We start from the raw sequence: 21073 nt of genomic DNA, 5'->3' as shown, positions 1-21073 counted from the left end.
AGGTTTGCGGCAGAGGCAGGGATAGGGAGGCACACCTCTAGTTGTGCTCCTGAGGGTTTTTCCAGAAACGATTAAGAAGGCACAGAGGGGACCAACCCTGAATGTGGGGCAGAAAGCCAGCCAGCTCCACCATTTTCCCTCCCTGCTCCCTGGCAGTCATAAAGCGAGTGTTCTGCCTTATCACGCTCCCCCACCATGATGGCCTGAACCTTTGGAATACGAGGCAAGATAAACCATCACTCCCTCACACTAAGTAGAGTCTTTTGTCAGGACAGTAAGAGTTGGAGGCCAGCCTGGTCTACAAAGTGAGTCGAGGACAGCCAAGGCTACACAGAGAGACTCTCTCAAAAAACAAACAAACAAACAAACAAACAAACAAAAAGAGTCTTCTGGTACCTGGCTCCACTCAACAAGTATTATACTGGCGGCAATTACATCAATTATTGCATATTGAATTTGAAAGGTGATTTACGCCAGCCAAGAACACAAAATACATCTCCTCAAAGAGACTGAGAAAAGATGGGGATAAAGTAGTTTTATCCTTTAATGAGAAGCTGACGCGCTCATGTAGGAAAGATGAAAAGCTGTTCCCCAGAGCAGCCAGTGCTTAGGTCCTAGCGAGCTCTGTTTTGCTGACCTGACTCCGTCTGAGCTGTTCACCAGTCATACTCAAGACACTTTGACCACAAGGCAAATTATGTAAGAACAACACGGCCTGTCTAGATCAGTGGCTTGGAGCAGTGTTCCACAGTCAATTAATTTTAACAATGTTTTATGAGGCAAACAGGCAGACTAAGAACATGCAAAAAAGGCTGCCTGAGGACTGTTTAAGTACACACCCTCAGTTCTTGACACACTCTTAATCCTCATTTTTCTCTACTAATTGTTTTTTCATGCAAGTAAGGAGGAGATAGAGGTGGTTCTTGAAAAATAATTATTAGGTTGAAACGAAAAAGAGGAAGAAAGTCCCAAGTTGTCACATACCTGTAACTTGCTCCTCTGAAGGAGACCCTTGGAAATTCTGGGGAGTCTGTCGTCCCTTGGATGGCAACTAAAACATTCTTCTTCCAGCTGCACCATGCTCGAGAGCTTACGGTATGTTAAAGGCTCACTTTAGGGCTGGAGACAGGGCTCAGCTCCTCAGAGGACTTGAGTTCAGTTCCTAGCACACACACATCGGGCAGCTCACAGCTACCTGTAAGTCCAGCTGCTGGGGATCTGATGCTGCCTTTTGACCTTCTGGAGCACCCCTCACATGCATGTGGTACACACACAGACACACACACACACACACACACACAGACACACACACACACACACGCACACGCACATGCACACGCGCACATGCACATGTAAATAATTATTTAGCTGCTCCAACTCCTACACTAGTAAGTGACCAGCTTTCTGCGCCATGTGCCCTGACTCCTAACTCTTGCCTCCCAGTTCGCAATCCCACACGTGCTTAGCTGCAATGGGGAAGGACCCTAGCTTTGTCTTCGGGGTTCTTTGTGTGACTTCTCTCACACAAATACATAAATTAGTTTCTACTGAATACAAAATGACAAATCCAATCCGGATGCAGCATAAAGCCCTGTTATATAACAGAAGATACATGACCAAAGTTATTCCCTATATTACTAAAACACCTTCCTGAGAATACTCACAAAGGGAAAATGGAAAATGGCAACAACTATTGAATTGTGTGTTGTAAGTAGGTAGATTATATGATAAGCAAATTATATCTATTTTTGGAAAGTCAAATTAGCAAAAATTCTCACTTAGAGAATTCTTATTCCTGACAGGTACGAAAACCACAAGATGTTAATTGATTGATGTTGGGCTACTTTTTGATGACAGAATCTCAGAACTTAAGGTTACTGCTTTTGTACTGGGTATGAAACTACAAACCTATAATTAATAAGCTTATGATTAAAGCTAAAGAAAATTTTACTTGTAGCATTTCTAACTTAATTGTTTCAAAGATGCTAAACTATCAAGTTTTATATTTTTGGATATATGTTATATTTACTTGTCTAAAACTGATATTTTATGCTTCTTTATTGGTTTTACTGAGATAGTGTCTCACTATATAGCTCTGTCTGTAGACCAGGCTGGCCTCGAACTCAGAGATCCATCTACCTCTGTCTTCTGAGTGTTGAGGTTAAAGGTGTGAGCCCCCACACCTAGTTTGGTTCTTCTTTTTAAGTAAAAATAATTGCTCAAGTTTCCCGCCTGTTGCTGTGGTAGAACATTCTGATCAAAAGCAATTGAGAGGAGGAAAGGATTTATTTGGCTTACACTTCTACATCACGGTTCATCACTGAGGAAAGTCATGGCAGGATCTTGAAGCAGCAACCCTGGGGGAACAGTGCTTGCTGGCTCGATTGTTATATATATATATATATATGACCCAGGACCACAGGCCTAGAGATAGTGCTGTCCACAGTGTGCTAGACCCCTTCTACCTCAATTTTCAATCAAGACAGTCTTCCACAGATATGTCCTCAGGCCAATCTGATGGAGGTAATTCCTCTCAGAGGACTCTAGGGTGTGTCAAGTTGATAATGAAGGGTATACCGTAAGGTCAGTGACCAACTAGATCTTAGTAAGTCTCTGTGCCTGCATGGGAACACACTGGCAGATGGTGTTACTTTGAAATGGATCTAAATCATCAGTTTCTCTGGAGTGTGAGTAGAGTCAACTTTCCCTGACCCTTTGAGACAATGTACTCTTCTGGTTGTGTAGGTAAATGCGGGTAAACAATATGACCAGCATTCCCCAGGATCATGGATGGGCGTGACCTTCGTGGCTATTTTTATTATTCCATTGACTCAAGCTGGCCTTAAGTAGTTACTGAGTAATTTCTATAGTTCATCATAGCCCAAATAGATATACTACTGTGTTAGAGGAAGTCCCATAGAGGGTGTAACACTAGAAACACCTTGCATGGTTGTGTGAGACGGCTGGTGGGATAAGAGGCCCAGGCATGAGAGCAGCCATGATGGAGAATGAGCAGGGCATGAAGGATCAATGCTGACCTTACTCGATTAACTTAGGTCACTAGACGAGCTTTGTGCCAAGAGCTACAACAGGAAGCATGGAGAGGAAGCAGGGTCGGGTGGGGGAAGGGTGGGGACCTGAGAACTCTGCTGCTGACTCTAACAGTTTAGATGTCCAAAGGGAGCTCAAGGTGGGCAGGGAAGGGGCCATGGAAACCGACGCTGCCTGGGGCATCTTCGTTGCTAGTAGACTGATGGGTGCCATATGGTTCTTTAGGAGTTGTTTTCAGACCCCAAAGAGTCAAACCAGAGTGTTGTAGAGCACGTGACTGGAGGTGGGAGAGGTGGGGGAGTTGAATGGGTCAGTCACATGTTATAAAAGAAAGACCTCACTCATACTAAGGAGTCCGTACCAGCGAGCAATGCTAATGGAATTTTAAAGACTAAATAAAGCTCTCTAATTGTGGGTGGCAGCCTCTGGTTTACCAGAAAGCCAAGTAGTAAGCTACCACATACCTCACTTGTCAAACAAGGAGAGCATCGGGGTGTTCTTTTTGATGGCATCGAGTTTACATTTTAACAAAGCTGAAAAGCAGTGAGTCAAGGAGCACGGACTCTGAGTTGGTCCTACCCCATCAGTCAGTCTTACAAAATGATTAAATACTCTTCTAAGCTGCACCTGAATAAGACAGGCGCTTTCCATTTCTCTTAGCAGTTCCGTCCCGTGCATGACCCACTGGCTCTATAAACTCATCCCCGCCAGGCTCTCTGTCCTTATTTCTTGCACTGAATTTTCTTTTCTCAACTGCACCATGTGGTGACTCTTTTTCTGTTTTGTCCTTTACTTGGGGATTTTTTTTTTTTTTTTTTTTGCTCCCATTTCTTATTCAGGTCTTTGTCAAGGAAATGTTCCTTGCTGATAGCTCCTTGGAACTCGTGGTGTTTCTACCTCAATTCTGAGTTAGAAGTGTCCCCAGACCCCCATTGCTATCAGCTCTGCCCTCTCCATATGGCAACTGTCTGCCCACAGCAGTGCTTGCAATTCTCCTTCATAGTCTTGCTGGAGGAAAGGACTATGGCTAATGTCCTTTTGTACCACCTCACACTGAGCGGGATGGAAGTCAGTGTTCCCTGGCTCACTTTACACTTGCTGAGTATATCTGAAGAAGCTTTTTTTATAAGGCTTCATATTCAAGGATAACTGTAAGTGGTCCCATCTCAATTTATGTGTAGACATGTTGTTCAAACAACATTTATAGACATAGTTAACTCGGTGTTTCTCTTGGTCTCCACTGTTTGATTTGCACTTGCTGAGAGTAGAGCTCCTGGTGAAATGTCTTCCCATTGACTCTGTATGAGTGCTGGCTATTTTTCAGCCATATCTATCTACAAGTACTGTCCCCAAGTCTACAGAGACAAATGCCTGGAACAGTACTGTTCTCTCATCCTCAGATGTGGTTCACTTTGGGGAAAAAAATTCCCACAGACCATTCCTGCCCCTACACATCTCTACAGGTGGAACACAAACGATGACATTGCAACTTAGGCCGTCTGGTGAAAAATGTCTTCTTCATAACTTTTAAATACTTTATGACCTTCATCTTCTACCATGTAGTAATATGCATTAGGACTAAGCTACACACAATGATTCATACTTTCTTGTGCCAATGCTGTATACTTATTCTAGAAAATACAGATAATATTTGGACTTACCCTCTAGAGCATATTTCATATCAAGAGCAAAGAGAGACCACATAATTTCTGCACTTATTTTTCCCATGTTTAGTTCCTGAGGAAACCTAAAACAAAACATATGATTATTAGTGTATCAAAAATAATAACAACCCTGAAAACCCAAATGCCTCATTTCTCCCATAACCATAGCTGTTATTCCATGGCTCATATACAGTCATGTATACGTTCACTTATACAATTTCCTTTTACTGACTTTAATAAGCTGTGGTATTGGGCTCCATGCTGAAAACCAATAAAGAGTGGTGGGAAACAGACATCATTAATATTGGCACCAAAGTAGCAGAGCGCAGAGATCACCCTGGGATAGCTATGTGAAGTGTTTGGGTCAGGACAGCACCATCGGTCTCACCTAGTAACGCCTTCTATGCATACATCTCGACTGTAGATCAAATGAACCCAAACAACAGACACCACCTAACATGGAGAGATCTTCCTCACACAACACACTCACAATGCACATGTAGATACACAGACATGCCAAAGCATAGAGATTTATGTTTTTAACCCAAATCTAGAAAGATGAATTCTGTATGTTAATTCTGTTGAAGCTGGGAAGCATTACCTAAGTACACATGATGCTGCTGTGACCTTGAGTAAGACAACACATGTGCAAATAGTCTCCTTACATTTTCTACACAAAGAACAGTATACTTCATCAATACCCCTGACTGAAAGACACACACCACCTTGTCTCATAATATCCACTCATATTTTTTATGTACATTTATAGGCTTATTTACCAAAACTTAAACTTAGAACACTTATAATGAAAAAGTAATAAACATACACATACATACATATACACAAACAAGTCCTCAGCCTTCAATATATCTTATCAATATAAAAAAATCATAGACAAATTATTTTAAGAGGTTTCATTTGTGCACAGATGCTGATATCACTGTTTTTGTTATATTAATTTTTATGTTCTATGCAGGCAGAAGTAAAATTATAAAGTATATTAGTGTTTTGGGCTCATGGGGAGAAAATGAATAATTATATTGAGTTTATTTTAATTTTTTGAATCAAAACTAAAGCAAGAGCATATCAGGTCTTAGTGTCTGGAAAAAAGGACAAAAAATAAACTTACACATTAATATATCTCATATGCACCACTTTAAGCATCTCCAACAAAACTGAACTTAGTAGCTTTTAAAGATTTATTTTTATTTTTAATTTTATATCTGTGCATCTCTATTATGTGTGCATGTACATGTGTACTCAGGTGCCCACAGAGGCCAGAAGAGGATGCTAGATCTCCTTGGAGCTGAAGTTACAACAGTCATGAGCCGCCTGATGTGGGTCAGGTTCTCCGCAAGAGCAGCGAGTGCTCCTAATCATGGCACATCCTTCCAGAACCCACAAAATTCAATCTTACAATACATCTAAGACAATTAGATCACTATCCAAAAGGTTTGTTGTTAATGTGCAATGTTAGTTCAACATTCACAACCCAAACAATGTAATTTACCAAGCAATGGATTGAATGAAAAAAAAATTATGGTCTCTGCATTAGGTGCAGGAAACATATGTGGCAAACTCCAACATCTATTCATGCATAGCAAACAGTTTCTGAAAGCTAAAATTGAAGTGAATTTCATTCATCTTATAAAAAACCTATAAACATATGGCTACCTGGGCATGATGACACAAGTCTATAACTTTAGCACCTGAGGGCAGAGACAGAAGAAACATAAGCTGGACAGCAACCTGGCCCACAAACCAAGTTCAAGGCCAACCCGGTCTAAAGAGAAACATGCTATCTCAAGCAACCACAGCAATGAAACCCCCAGACCTCATGCTTAATGCTCACACAGTCCAGTCAGGATCAAGTCAATGGCATTTATTCTCAGCTTCCCTATTAAAATATCACCGAAGTTCTGAAAATCTGCATAAGACGCAGGAGAAGGAAAAACGACTGGCAGGGAGGGGAGAAGGCTGCACGTAAAGGTTCTTAAATCTAGAAGCTTAAATTAGAACTCTTCAAAACACAGATTCTAGAAATCAACCATGATTTCGAGTGGTTTTCACAGTTGTATGCAAACTGTCAAGGCTCCCTTCCAATCTTTAAAAAAAAAAATGACTTAAGGGAGCTGATGGATATGGTTGAATATTCAACCTGGAAAATGCCAGTGCAAATAAAATCACCATTTAAAATAGAGCTACATTGGAAAAATACACACAGTCTATGTAATAAAGAAACTGGCAATATCAATATGAAGTGTTCTGAATCAACTAGTTAGAGGAAGAAGAGGCTGATGAGCATGTAACTTAAGAAAAAGAAAAAAAAAAAGGAAAACAAACAAATAACCCTAGGCTGGAGTGATGGCTCAACAATTAAAAGCAAGCATTGCTCTTGAGGGGGACCAGCGTCCAGCTCCCAGCACCTACATCAAAAGGCTGACAACCACTTGTACCTCCAACTCCAGAGAATGCAACTCCCTCTTCTGGCTCCTGTGGGTACTACACTCACATGTACACCTGCTCTCCCTAGCCCCAGACATACACACATAAAAATAAAATATATTTTAAACCCTCCCAAACCTGAAAAATACAGGAAAAGAAATGTATACTCTATTAACATTTCAAGACCTTTAAATTAATGCGGTTGTGAAATACATTGTTTCAGGTCACAAGTTGTAATAAACTTGTAATAAACTGTAATTACACCATCTTAGCTGCCTTCCGTTTCTGTGAAGGGCTTTGCTTCTTACAGGTCAGACACGGACCTTCCACACTGCACCCATCTGTGCTCTGCACACTGGACTCCTGCCTACTGGCTCCACCTCCCCCACATTGTGTGGTACAGTGGAATAATACGCAGATATTAAGGAGAGGAGACAGGACTGCTGCTGGTAATGTTTTAACTGTGTAATTACACGTTTTCTTCTTGACACAGGCTTCAATTTACCTAGCATTGTTTTAGGATATTACCTTCAGAACTTCTGAGAGTAACACTTTAACTCTCACAATTTTTGCCTAGAATTGTGAAAATCTTTCTTTCAGACTTGGGTCATACAATACCCAAATACGACACCTTGCTATATTGAATATTTTTTTCAAATGCATGTATGTATATGTGTGAGTGCCTGTGGAGGCTTAAAAAGGGTGTTGAGGGCTGGAGAGATGGCTCAGTGGTTAAGGGAACTGCCTGCTCTTCCAGAGGTCCTGAGTTCAATTCCCAGAAACCACATGGTGGCTCCCAACCATCTATGATGTTATCTGATGCTTTCTTCTGCAGCTAAAGCACTCATATACAATAAATAAAATAAATAAATCTTAAAAAAAAGAGATTTTCCTTTTTTTTAAAGGGGGGTGTTGAATCCTCAGGAGCTGGAGTGACAGGCGGCTGTGAGCCATCAGAAATGGGTGCTGAGAATGGAACCTCGCTTCTCTAGAAGAGCAGGGAGCGTTCTAACCACTGAGCTACCTCTTCCATCCTCCTACCAGGTATTTCCAGTCAAAGTACTTTGGAAAATGCCGCTCATGAGAAGGCCTTTCTCTGTTCTGAGAGAGGTCAGAGGACCTTTGTACGGCAGGTGAGAAGTGCCATCCCAACACTCAGAGAGAAATGTTTGTTTCTTGGGGGACACATGGGCCAGGAGGAAGACTCCCAGGCAGCTGTGCTCTCACTTTGCTGATATGGCATGATACTGATTTCCCTGTGACACTGTTCTTCATCTGCACCCTGGGAACACCCAGGTCTAACCACTGCACTGCCCACTCCTAGGACTGCATCCATGCCCCATAAGATGGACTGTAACTTCATGTATGTACTTCTTTCTTGGTCACTTGTCCTCTTGCAGGGACCCCAGAGGAGAGCTCAGAGGAGCACAAGAGATAGGTCCTTCCGTGTTTCTCCCCCAGCATCTCTCTGCCACAAAGTACCGCTACGTCTATTTGTGTCCATTTCCTTGAATATACTTGAAGAACCCTTAACAGCAAAAGTGTAGCCCGAGATACACGTATGCTTAGTGTGTCCAACATGATCTTCTTGTTTTTTCCTACTTGCAAAGAAGAGGAAGGAAAATGCATTATTACGAGCAAAATTAAAATAGGTGAAAAAATAAAACCATTCTTCCCAAGAAGAGCCATTCGGCCTTCCCTATGGGTTTTGGTCACGGCTTTGTTCTCTTGGATAAACTTTTAGGTTTCAATTATTAGTATTAAAGATGTGTTTTTATTATTTTTAATCATGTGTATATGCTGTCTCTGTGAGGATAGGAACACATGAGTCCAGTGCCCCACGAGGCTTGAAGAGGGCATCAATTCTGGAGTTACAGGCAGTTATGAACCCCCAAACATGGATGCTGGGAACCTAACTTGGGCGCTTTAGAACAGTGGCAAGTACTCTTAACCAGCCAGCCATCTCTCCAGCCTTGGGCTCAGGTTTTGCAGAGGTCATAAAGCAGTCACACGCCCATGATACTTCTTTTTGAATTGTTTTCTTCATAGACTTTGGAAATAACTCTGTCCACATGTACACCTGGAAGTTAGTAGAGGGCATCAGATCCCATTATGGATGGTTGTGAGCCATCATGTGGATGCTGGGAATCGAACTCAGGACCTCTGGAAGAACAGCCAGTGCTCTTAACCACTGAGCCACCTCTCCAGCTCATGAGGAATATTTTCAAAGCAGAACTGTTGCTTCCAACAAACTCCACAGTTGATTATTTCTGTCTTTAGTTCGGGATAGTGATGGGATCTATGAATTTCTGGTTTAACATATTCTGGCTATTTTCTTTATCAAACAATAGCAGTAAAACCCTGGGTTAAATCTGAGTGTGACCAAAAAGGGCAGAGATTTGACTTCTCCTCTGCTGCTAAGTAATTTACCCAGTAGAGTAATTATTGGTCTCTTTAAACTCATTGCCTCATCTGTCAAGTGGGAGTGATAACAACTGCATAACACGTGAGCTTCTCTTGGACCACTGTGAGGGTTAAGTGAGACTTTTAACCTAAATGTTTCATACACTCACTTGCTCATCATAAGTAGTCAACTAATGCTTGCTGCTGTTGGTAATAAAATCCTAACCATAAACAAGACATGAAGGAAAATATTCATTATGTATTAATTTTTAAATTTGGGGAATATAATTATCACAGAAAGTGAACTGAAGTTATATTAGCTTGTTTTGAAATTCAGGGAGAAAAGATGATAATAAAATTAATGGCAATAAATTGAATTGCAGAAGAAATTTTTATGTAGTCAGAGAAGTAAACAGACTTTAAGACTTCAGAACTCCCAGTGGACACATCAACCATTCATATGCTAATTAGAAATAGTTCCAAAACAGGACTGAACGAGGGATGTCAACTCCCCACACACTTCCTGACTTTGAGGGCTGGCGTTAATAGTTAAATCGATACAACCTATTATCACCTTGGAGGAGAGTCTAAGTGAGGGAACATCTACATTGGCTTGGACTGACTGTAGGCAATTCCATGAGTGATTGTTTTAACTGGGAAGAGCCAGTCCAGCATGGGCGGCACCATTTCTGAGGCAGGGGGTCCTGAGCTGTTTAATGTCATTAGAGAAATTGAGCCGAGAAAGGGAGCATGCACACATTCAAATCTCTCTGCTCCTGATGGTGTACGTGATGTGACCAGCACTTTGAAGTCCCAGCCACCTTGACTTCTTGCCTACCAAGGAGTACACCCTGGAATTGTAAGGCGATACAAACCCCTTTCTTCACTCAGCTGCTCCCTGCCACGGCATTTTATCAAAGTAACAGAAGTCAAGCCAGTCACCAATGTCACCATGTAGAAGCCATTATGTATATATTTAAAAGTTAAATCTAAACTTATGTGGTACATGAATATTCATAGCCCATCATATGTACATAAATGTACATATGCTTATAAGTGACTTTTCTTAGACTAGCCTGATGATTCCTATATACAAATTAAATTCTCCCATGTGAAGGACACTTCTTTTGCATTTTCAGTGCATTTCCGTTTAATTCAATTGATAATTTATAATAGGTTGTTTAATGAAGGAAATAATCCATTCCTCTCTTACAGAAAGGCTCCTCTTTTTAATTTGTAGCAATTAATACAGAGCATAAATGTTTTAAACGTTGAGTCTTAGGAGACACAACAATTTAATAAACCAATTTATTATCTTGCAAATTTCTTAGCGAAATCAAGAAAACATGATCTGCCACATTTGGTAATTCGGATTCATTAGTCAGAGCAGATAAAATGAGAAGCCATCAAGTGTGGAGTTCTGCGGGGAGGGGCAGAGCGTGTCTGAAGGGAGATTTGCTCACTAAGAAGGAGCAGAGGATGCTCTAGGTGACCGGTGGTCATGCATGTAAGCTGAAGCTTTTACCATCAGCTGGCGTGTAGTTACCATCAGAGAGTCATGTGGTTTTCTTCATAATGCAAGTGAAAGAGAACTATTAAAAAACCCAAAGCCACTGAAACAGAAACAAAGACACAATGACCTATAATGACCATATATAATGTATAGACCTAATTTGAAGCCTGACTGAAACAAGCCATACCTAAATAAATAAATAAATAAATAAATAAATAAATGGAAAGAAGGAAGAAAGAACGTGCACTGCATAAGACAATCAGGAGATTGCAGGTCAAGACTTGGGTGCTGATGCTGTTCCTGGCTGTGATGTGCAACTGTGGTGGGCCCAAAGCTACCATGACTTCTAGATGTTGGTATGACATACAGAGAAATGAAATCATATAGTATCTGGGGTAAGCTTAAGGTGACCCAGCCAGAAAACGAATACTTAAGAGCATATAAGAAATAATGTAACAAAATTTAATGAGTTTTAAACTGAAGTGATGGAGACGTGTTTTGTTGTGTAGTTATCTGTACTTTTTAATACCATGACCACCTTCATAATAATTTTTAAATGTAACAAAGATAATTTATCAAAGCTACATGTGAACACAGAGTTCAGTAGCTTTGACACAGTGAACATGATTCTCAGAAGAGAGCAACCCATGAACTCTGGATCAGAGCAGCAAATACTCAGTGGTCCCCACCAGGGCAAGTGTTTTACAACATGTGATTTTAAAAATAATATACCGGGTCATCCTTCACTCTGAAAAATTAAAGGGCCATACTACATTTTTATAAACATATATACATAACATAAATAGCAAATGTTTTAAAATTTGATTCATTTCTGAGACTGGATACTATACGTTAACACAGTCTGAATGCAGAACAAAATTAAGTCAGATTTTCAATGCATATATGCTCTGGTGTGTGTGTGTGTGTGCGCGCGGGCGCATTCTCTGCTTTCTTTTTATTGCTCTGATAAAATACCTTGGCCAAAAGCCACATGTGGAGGAGAGGGCTTTGCTGGGCTTACATGTCAGGATTGTAGTTCAGCACTGAGGGAAACCAAGGCAGGAACTGAAGTAGAAGCCATGGACAAATGCTCTTTGCTACCTTGCTTTCCATTGCTGGCTCGGCCTGCTTTCTTACACAATTGAGGACCACTTGCCCGGGGCTGGTACCACCTACAGTGAGATGGGCCCTCCTACATCAATAATTAATCAAGGAAACGCCCCGCAGACTTGCCTACAGGCCAGTGTGATGGAGGCATTTTCTCAGCTGAGGTCCCTTCTTCCAAAATAACTCAGCTTGTGTCAAATTAGCAACAAATGTAACCAGCACAGAAACTAAATGGAGGAGCCACACTGAGAGAATTAAGGGGCCAGTTCTCTACAGTTGGACGTTTTCCAAATCTCCTGGCCTTACAAAGAAAAAGATGAGAACAAGGGATAGATTTGGAGAACAAAGAAGAAACAGCAAAAAAGGGAAAGTAGATACTCTAGCTATTGCGTGTGAAAGACTTTGTTTAGAAATAGGAGGAATCCGAGGCATGAAAGAGATGGTCAACTTATAGATGTTAAGGTCCTGTTATTAAGGCATCACACACTTCAGTTGTGGAACACAGAGAAATAAATCATGAACTGACCAGGAAACTCCCTGCTAGCCAGTTTTTATAATGCTGGGAGGTCATATCCAACACTGGGCCCCGTATGCTATGATATTGACCTTCTAGGCAAGCTATGTCCCTAGTGCAATAGTGGCAACGTTCTCTTGAGTGGATTTGAGGCCTGTTCCACAGGAGGGATTTCATGCCTGCTTTTATAAACATGGTTAAAACACATGACTAGGGAAGTCACAGGCCCTAGGAGAGAATCTATTGTTATTTTTCTACATGTTCATGTTGTCAACTGCCTTTTAAGTACTTGTCTTTATATCTGTAAACTGTGATGCCCCCAGCCTTGGTCAGAGAAGCTTCTTGCTGTAAGGAGTAGTGGTTAGAGCAGAGGTGCCTTCCAGTTCCAAGTGGTGAGAATGCCACTGGGCGGGGTTACCTGGAGTTGAGACATTTAATAGGAGCCGCAAGCAGCAAGGCTAAGGGATCCTGGAAGAGGGGGCAGGAAGATTAAGAGCTGGAGGATGGGGAGGGATGCTTTGAAATGCTATCTTGTTGACATGCCATGACTTTTGTTCCCATGACCTCATGGCAGCACTGGTTACCTGCACAAGGTCTGTGTAAGACCAAATCATCTAAAAATTCCAGCATGGAGAGGAAAGGAGCTCCCAAAGCCCCATGGCTGGCTGAGGAACTACCACAGCTGATAGCTGCACTGGTGGGGGAGGGGGTGGTGGGGGAGAGTGTGTTTTCTTTAAGAATATGTCCACTGGTGGTTTCTTCCTCAAGCCCTAGTGGGTGAACCTGCATTTCTTACTGGATTTAGTGGATTAAAAAACAAAACAAAGCAAAACAAAAACACAATTAAATTAATAGGGACATGGAGAGACTGATCAGTGGTTGAGAGCAATTGCTGCCCATGCAGTGAACCTAGGTTTAGTTTCTAGCACCCACATGGTTCCAGTTTCAGGGGATCTGATGCCCTCTTCTGGCTTCCAAGGGCACTGCATGCACATAGTGCACATACATACATGCACACAAAACTACCATACCCCAAAAATGAAACTAAATAACTTTTCAGAGGAGGGGGGTTGTTGAGACAGAGTTTCTCTGTATAACATCCCTGGCTGTCCTGGAACTCTCTTTGTAGACCAGGCTGGCCTTGACCAGATCCTCCTGCCTCTGTCTTCTGAGTGCTGGGTTTAAAGGTGTGCACCACCATGCCTGACTAAATAACTCTTTAAAAGTATAAATTTTAATAGATGCGTAGCTAAGAGACAAAAAAAAGGGTGAAACTTGAATACTTTATTTTTCTTATACTTGAAATTATAATTGAACTTAACATAAATTATGATTCAGACTGTCTTGGTTAGTAAAAACAATTAAAGATAACAAACCCAGATCTCCACAGTAAGTCTGGATCTGTGCCATTGTTAAGATGATAAAAAGGAAGACACAAGAACTCTTCTGTATTAAACAAGATAAAAGTCAAATCCTAGGAAATATTTGACTCCACAGACAAACAATTATACTTTTTGAAGTTTAAATAAAAATGCTTATTATCACTGAATTAATATTTACTGATAAAAGTATTTCTATGGTTTGATTTAAAAAAAACTTTCACTGTCACTAGAATACAGATAATATGTAAATTTAGATCATACATTTTAAATGTTAGAATGAACGCTGCCAACTTCTACAGCCAGTGTACTTACTGATTGAGAACAGGGGTGTAGGCGGTTTTATCCTCATCAATAATAGTGACCATCAGGGTAATCAGCTGTGGCCAGAAGTCCAGGTTCTTGGTAGTTGGTCCCTGGTCTTCCCGAGGGACATCCTGCTTCTTGCTCTGTTCACAAGGCAAGCGACAGGGGAAAGAGGTTAAACAGGGAGGCTTCAGTTCCACGTGCTGTTCTGTCCACAAGACAATCAGAGAAACAGTTCTGAAAACACGTGCAGGTCACGTGAGGAGCAAGTGATGGCGCTCATGTCTCTGCTCTTCACTGAGGAGGAGGAAGCCAGCAGCCAGCCTCCTCTTTCTAACCTCACAGTTGTTTAGTGTCTAGCTTCTAAGAGTTTCAGACACTTGGGCATCTAAGATCCCCATGAAGACCAAGGTGGGCAGTGTATTGGCTAGGAAAAAGGAGAGCATTTATCCTAGCCTCCATTTAGCCCAGACTGAAGACGTCTCAAGTGCCCTTCTATTTTGCCCTGGGAGGTAATTCCTCCCTCTGAAGGCTACTAGCCCATCACCATAGAAATGATTATGGAAACTATTCCTTTTAATATGACTTCTCTCATGGATAGAGATCAAAGCTTGTGTGTATAAAGGTGTGTGTGTGTGGTGAGATGGGGGACACAGGTGGAGAGTAGAAGAGAGAGGGAGGGAGGGAAGGAGAGAAAGGGGGAAGGGAGGAAGAGAGAAGAAAGGAGAGAGAGAGGAGAGAGTGAGGGGAGGAGGGAGGAAAAAGAGAGGGAGGGAAGGAGGGTCAAGAGAGGGCAGAGAGATAGGGGAAGGTAGGGAAGAGGAAGAGAGGGAAGGAGAGAAGAGAGGAGAGAAGAGAGGAGAGAGAGGGAGTGAGATATTTATCAAGCCTAAATATTTTGTTCAAAGGCATGATGGTATTAGGCTTAAGAAACTCAAGGCTCCCTGGTTACAAAACAACCATGAAAAACTCTACACTTAAACCTGCTACATGCTTTGTCTGTAACCCGAATCCTTCCCACAACTTTATCTGAATAGCTCCATTTTTGAAATCTACCCTTTTCTTCCTTTGCTTAAGCCACTTTTATTTAAGTCTTTTTTAATTCAAAATTCTTTTTTAAAAAGTTTTATTTAATTAATTTATTCAGATTACAACTCAATTGTTATCCCATCACTTGTATCCTCCCATTCCTCGCCCCCTCCCCAGGTCTATGACCGAGGGGGATCTCCTCCCTCACTTCATGGTCATAGGCTATGAAGTCTCATCTTGGTAGCTTGCTTATTATTTCTTTGAGTGCCACCAGGCCTCCTCACCAAGGGGAGGTGATCAAACATGGGGCACCAGAGTGCATGTCAGCAGTCTTCGCTCTCCACATAACTGTGGAGAATGTCCTGTCTATTGGCTAGATCAGTGTAGAGGCTCAATGTTTACTGATTGTCTTGTCCTTGGTTAGTGCAACAGTTTGAGCAGATGCCCCTGGGCCCTGATCCACCCGTTATGATGTTCTTCTTGTAGGTTTCTAAGACCCTCTGGGTTCTTCTATTTCCTCATCTCTTATATTTCTCTTACCTAGAGTCCCAGTAGGATGTCCTCACATCTATCCCAATCCCCTGAGAAGTGAAGGCTTTCATAGGACATGCCTTTTGGGCTAGTGTCCAATTATAAGTGAGTATATACCATGTGAGTCTTTCTGCTTCTGGGTTAACTCACTCATTATGACCATTTCTAGTTCCATCCATTTGTCCACAAATTTCAGTATTTCCTTGTTTTTAGTAGCTGAGTAGTATTCCATAGTGCAAATGTACCACAGTTTCTTTATCCATTCCTCAACTGAGGGACACTTAGGCTGCTTCCAGGTTCTGGCTATTCTGAATAAGGCTGCTATGAACATGGTTGAGCATATGTCCCTGTTATATGGTGGGCATTTTCTGGGTTTATTCCAAGGAGTGGAATAGCTGGGTCTTGAGGAAGCCCTATTCCCAGTTTTCTGAGAAAGCACGAGATTCAGGGTCACCTCTAGAAGGTAGAACGTGGCCTGAGATGGTCTGAACTCACTTTCAGGTTAGGGACTATACGAGTGATGGCAAATGTTTTACAGATAAATTAATTTTCAATATACACAATTCTTTCCAACAGGCAGGAAAGTTATCCTCATTTATTTTACTGGATTTCTTTCTTAGGGTGCCTATTTTACATTTACTTGTTAAATTTAGACAAAAAATGTACAGGGAAACAATTTCGACTCAAGAATACAAGACAGACAGACATACGAAACGTATGATTACTTTTTCTAAGCCATATTGCTGTGTCCAGAATATCTGGAAACTTGTTTGTGGCTCAAGAAAACGCTAATGGAAGTTGTGCATTGGATGTGACATGGGCTCAGCTCAGTCTATTCTGTATTTATCACTATGTTTTCTGTTGGGACCTGAGGTTTAGCCATCCTGTGCTAAATGGCTATGTGTGTTTATATTTTAATGTTTACCAAGGCATACACGTTAGCTATGTTTCGCGGAGTCATTTCCTCATCACCATTCTCACTGATGTGAAGATACAGCTCCCATGTGCATTTAGCTTGGTAACAGGAAGGGAGAACAGAGGAACCCATGGGTACGGAATCATCTTTAGGTAAAGCAAAGCTGTTGTGTCTCCAAACACAACATACAGAATTTGTGTGTGCAAGTGTGGGTGAGTCCTGTGAAGGGACAGTGAAGTGACCCAAGTTCAAGACAGCTAAGCAACAGTGAAGCTTAACGATTCAGCAGAGTGAAAGGCTTTGATAACAAGTTATACCTATTCTGAGAATCTGAAAGATCAGGACAACAAAGGGAGTAAAATAATACAGAGTAAACCCGGATATTTAGAAAGAAATGTTTCAATATGTAAAAAAAAAACATAGGAAGAGAAATCAATATAAAACCAGTTACTATATAGCTGTTTCATAATCTGCTTGCAACTTCTCCTCCTCCTGATATGGTTGTTTAACTCCCAAGATAAATAAATCTTAGTTCAAGCACTTTGCTGGTTAAAAATAGGATCTCTGTAATTGGCTTAAGAAATAGGGCACGAAGTTTCAGACACTTGGGCATCTAAGATGCCCATGAAGACCAAGGTGGGCAATTTATTGGCTAGGAAAAAAGGAGAGCATTTATCCTAGTCTCCATTTAGCCTGGACTGAAAACGTCTCAAGTGTCCTTCTGTCTCCAAGGCAACCCGTGATGGTGCTGACATCTATGCAGGCAGCCTTCTTGACTTTCTCTTGCAAGCGTGCTGACTTTCCCTCTCTGTCCATTATCTTTTCTGTCTCCAAATGCTGCACAAGAGGGCTATCTTCTCAACTCATCTCAAGTGAAAATAAAACACTTGTCAGCCTTGAAGACGGAATATGCACTGACGAGACCTCGTACAACAGAACTCTGACCCACGGTCTGTGGCTATCACCCCAGACAGCCAAACCGCAGCCTCTGTGGCAACTGACCAGGCTAGTTAAACTTTGGTCAGTGGCTGAAGCTCCTTGGAAAGACGTCCCTTATTCCCATGTCAAGACCAAACAGTGAAAGCCACATATGCTCTTCAAGTCAGCCACGGGGACAGCCTACTTCTCCAGGCGGATTGTCAGCCTCAGTGTCCTTCTGCTTTGGTCATCAACACAGGGCCTTCTCCGCTTTCCTGCTTGGCTTTGAGTATGCCTAAAACATGGAGACTGTGGCTGATGTACTGAATTTCAAACCAATGTTTTCATTCGCAAGGTATTCAACTATTTCCAAATATGAAAGGCTTATGATTACCTATAGTTTAACAATGTGGGAACCGGGAGCTAGCATGATATCAGCTTCCTGTTCTTGTCCGGAAACAAAACAAAAGTCACACAGGTAACACATGAAAATGTACAGCCTTCCTTGGTCCTTCTTAGTTTTAGCTTAAATCCCAGTTATATGGTTTATAGATACAATGACAATTTCTGCATACTGAAAATACCAGGCTAACTTTTCCGAGTTTCATATCTTGAGTAAGTAAATATTTCAGTAAGCAAAGTTATTGGTGCCTGTGTGAAATCCCCGCATCTCTTCTAAGTTCTTGACTGTCGTTGGCATTGGGTACTCATCAGCAATTTGAGAGTTATAAGCACAGCCAGGGCTGCTAGTTCATTTCCATTTGGTGTTTCTCCCGGTTTTAGAGTGTCCCTACTTGTCCTCACTTAACATCCACACCCTGTTGTGCCAGAGTCCTAGTACGTGACTAATCTGTATTGTCTGTATTGCTACGAGCTTTTCCTTTGCTTTTCCCACTGATGCTGATTTAATTGTGCTCAGCTTTGAGGAGCACAAGAAACTGGATCAGGACTGTATGGGAAGAAGATCCAGGCCGTCCCAGGTTCCACTCCTCGGCTCTTCATGGACTTCCCGCTCTGTTCACCCAAACACAGTGGGACAACACAGCTGTGTCCACCATGGCATTAAGATCACTCATCTTGGGACTCCCTAAAAGACTAATAATGTCTTAATTACACTTAAGCAAAATGACCTGAATCTCTGCTTTCAGTTTGAAGTAGTGACAGCAGCTAACGCAGGAGGATAGAAGTGCCCCACGGAGGCTTCTGTCAGGGGCAGAAAAGCATGAGCAGAAGGGAGTCGCTGAAGTGTTTTAACCTGATGGTCAGTCCCTTGGTTGCCCCAGCAGAGAAGGGTAGGGGCCACTCTGGGTCAGCTCAGAGCCAGAGTAGAATCCAGACTCCTGCATTTTAAGTGAAACCATGGAGACTTTCCACAAACACCACAAAAAAGGAAAAGATGCAAAAGCTAAAAAATCAGTGCAGAACCCAAAGCAGATTTTGTCCTCGCTTCTCAGCGCTGCCCAGCATCTCTTTGCTGATCCCACAGGACTGAACCTTTCCCTTGCTCTCTACCACACGTCAGTCCTGGAAATATCCACACAGGCAACGTCTACTGTCACTTCTGTGCTATTCACAATGTTTCATCAGGGGTCACCTAAGGTCAGAAAAGCTAGAAAACCAGACGGTGAATCAGTGTTTAGAAGAGACTCTGTTATCCCTCTTCTTCCCATGAAGTTGTCCTAGTTTGTTTACTGGCTCACAAGGAGCCAGATTACAGCATTTCCTAATAGAACGATTGAGAATTTGGAGAGCAGTGGATAAACAGGAGTACCAGTGTTTCTCCATTATTTAGAGAATTATTTTTGACTTTCTGTAACCAAACCCACATAGATAGGACTTAACAGAGCTGATAGTGTGTTGCCCCGTACAAATTGGGAAAACATTTTAGGCCAGTGTAGCCATTAATTTCTAAACAAGGCCAACTCAACATGGCACACTTTTTTTTTTCAAAGTTGATAGTACAGCTAAAATTTCCAAAAAGTCAAATTATATATATACATGCATACATTTACATATATATGTATATATTACACCAGTAGCCTCAGTATGTTGTTCACCAGTAGCAAAACCGCCCTTCCCCATTCTGCAGTCATATGAACAAAATTCTAGAGACACTGAACATGAAAATCCCAGAAAATAGCAGCTTTGCTCTTGTTGTGGTACCCAGCATCAGTTTTTGTTCTTTTCTCACTCATCATCTAGAGAGAGAGCATCCTGAGTACATTAGTGAAATAGCTCTCAGCTGTGCTGCTTAAGGAACGTCTCCCGGTGTTACCTTAAAACTCCAAAAGCAGGACCTCACTTGAAGGCCGTCCGGTTGCCCTTCGCTTCTCTTTCTGCCCTCGGCATGATCAGCACATCTCTTCCTTAAATCACTCTCGGCGTCTTCACCTTTGATCTACCTACTTCAAAGGTTCTTGTTGCCGTTAATCTTTGATGCCACTGTCAAGGCTGCTTTCCTCCTCGCCTAGATTTTATGGACATGTGGTAAGTTACTTAAACTCTACCCATTAATGGGAGAGAGGTGGGCAGCTGTGCTTAACGAAGCAGGAGGGTTGGGCTCCCTTAACTAGGCAGGTCTCCATCATACGCTTGGGCAGCCCTTAGCATTCTGTGGGAGAAATCTCAGTTTTTCTCTACCATAGACAAAGCAGTAGCCTTCTGGGAGACAGCTAGGATAGAGTTAACATTCTGAATTTCCCGATCTGTGTCAAAGATGAATTTTAACATCCAACACTAGACATGTTTTTGGGAAGCTATGAGTTAGATCCTGGGCAGAAACATCTTGAGTCATAAAACCAACCTGCATTAGAAACTGCTGTTGGCCAATGCTTTTCTAAGCCCGAAGCCCTGGCTGGCTACATCTCAATCACCTGGATGCATGCTGAAATAAGGTGGCTCATCCAGCCCTTGCGGGCAGGCCTATCAAACCAGAGTAACTGAAACTACTGCGAGGAACCTGGGGTTATATACACAGCACCGTTCTTATGAAGTCTTCACACTTTTTTCAAGCAAAGAAGAGCCCACCAGTAGCCCACTGTAGAGTCAGTCAAAAAGAGTCCTCATCTTAAAGACAAAGGGGAGGGGGGTTGCAATTTCTACAGAATGCCACAGCCCACTAGACATTTGTTACATTTTGCATTCTGTCATGACAACAAAAATCTTTGATTTCGCCCTTATACCTGGCGAGGTCCCAGATACATACAAGTCCCGGTTGTAGGAGTTAGTAGCAGAACACCTTGCTGACTATTTATGTAGTAAATACACAGCTGCCTGCCTGCTACAATATTACACCAT

The 21073-nt window shown here is 41.9% G+C and overlaps 1 protein-coding gene across 1 annotated transcript in view; it reads right to left on the bottom strand.

Annotated features, from left to right (window-relative positions):
- The window catches only part of UNC13C (unc-13 homolog C), a 435075-nt gene that overhangs the window by 139330 nt on the left and 274672 nt on the right, over positions 1-21073 (bottom strand). The window contains exons 17-18 of the mRNA XM_084752876.1: positions 14392-14525; positions 4713-4798 (exon numbers count right to left, since the gene is read on the bottom strand). Of these exons, the coding sequence (XP_084609002.1) occupies positions 4713-4798; positions 14392-14525 (220 nt within the window). The remainder of the gene's footprint in view (positions 1-4712; positions 4799-14391; positions 14526-21073) is intronic.

This window comes from Acomys minous, assembly GCF_964271855.1.
Source record: "Acomys minous genome assembly, chromosome: 13".
NCBI lineage: Eukaryota > Metazoa > Chordata > Mammalia > Rodentia > Muridae > Acomys > Acomys minous.
The sequence above is the reverse complement of the archived record's forward strand: the minus strand, read 5'-3'. Positions and strand labels throughout refer to the sequence as shown.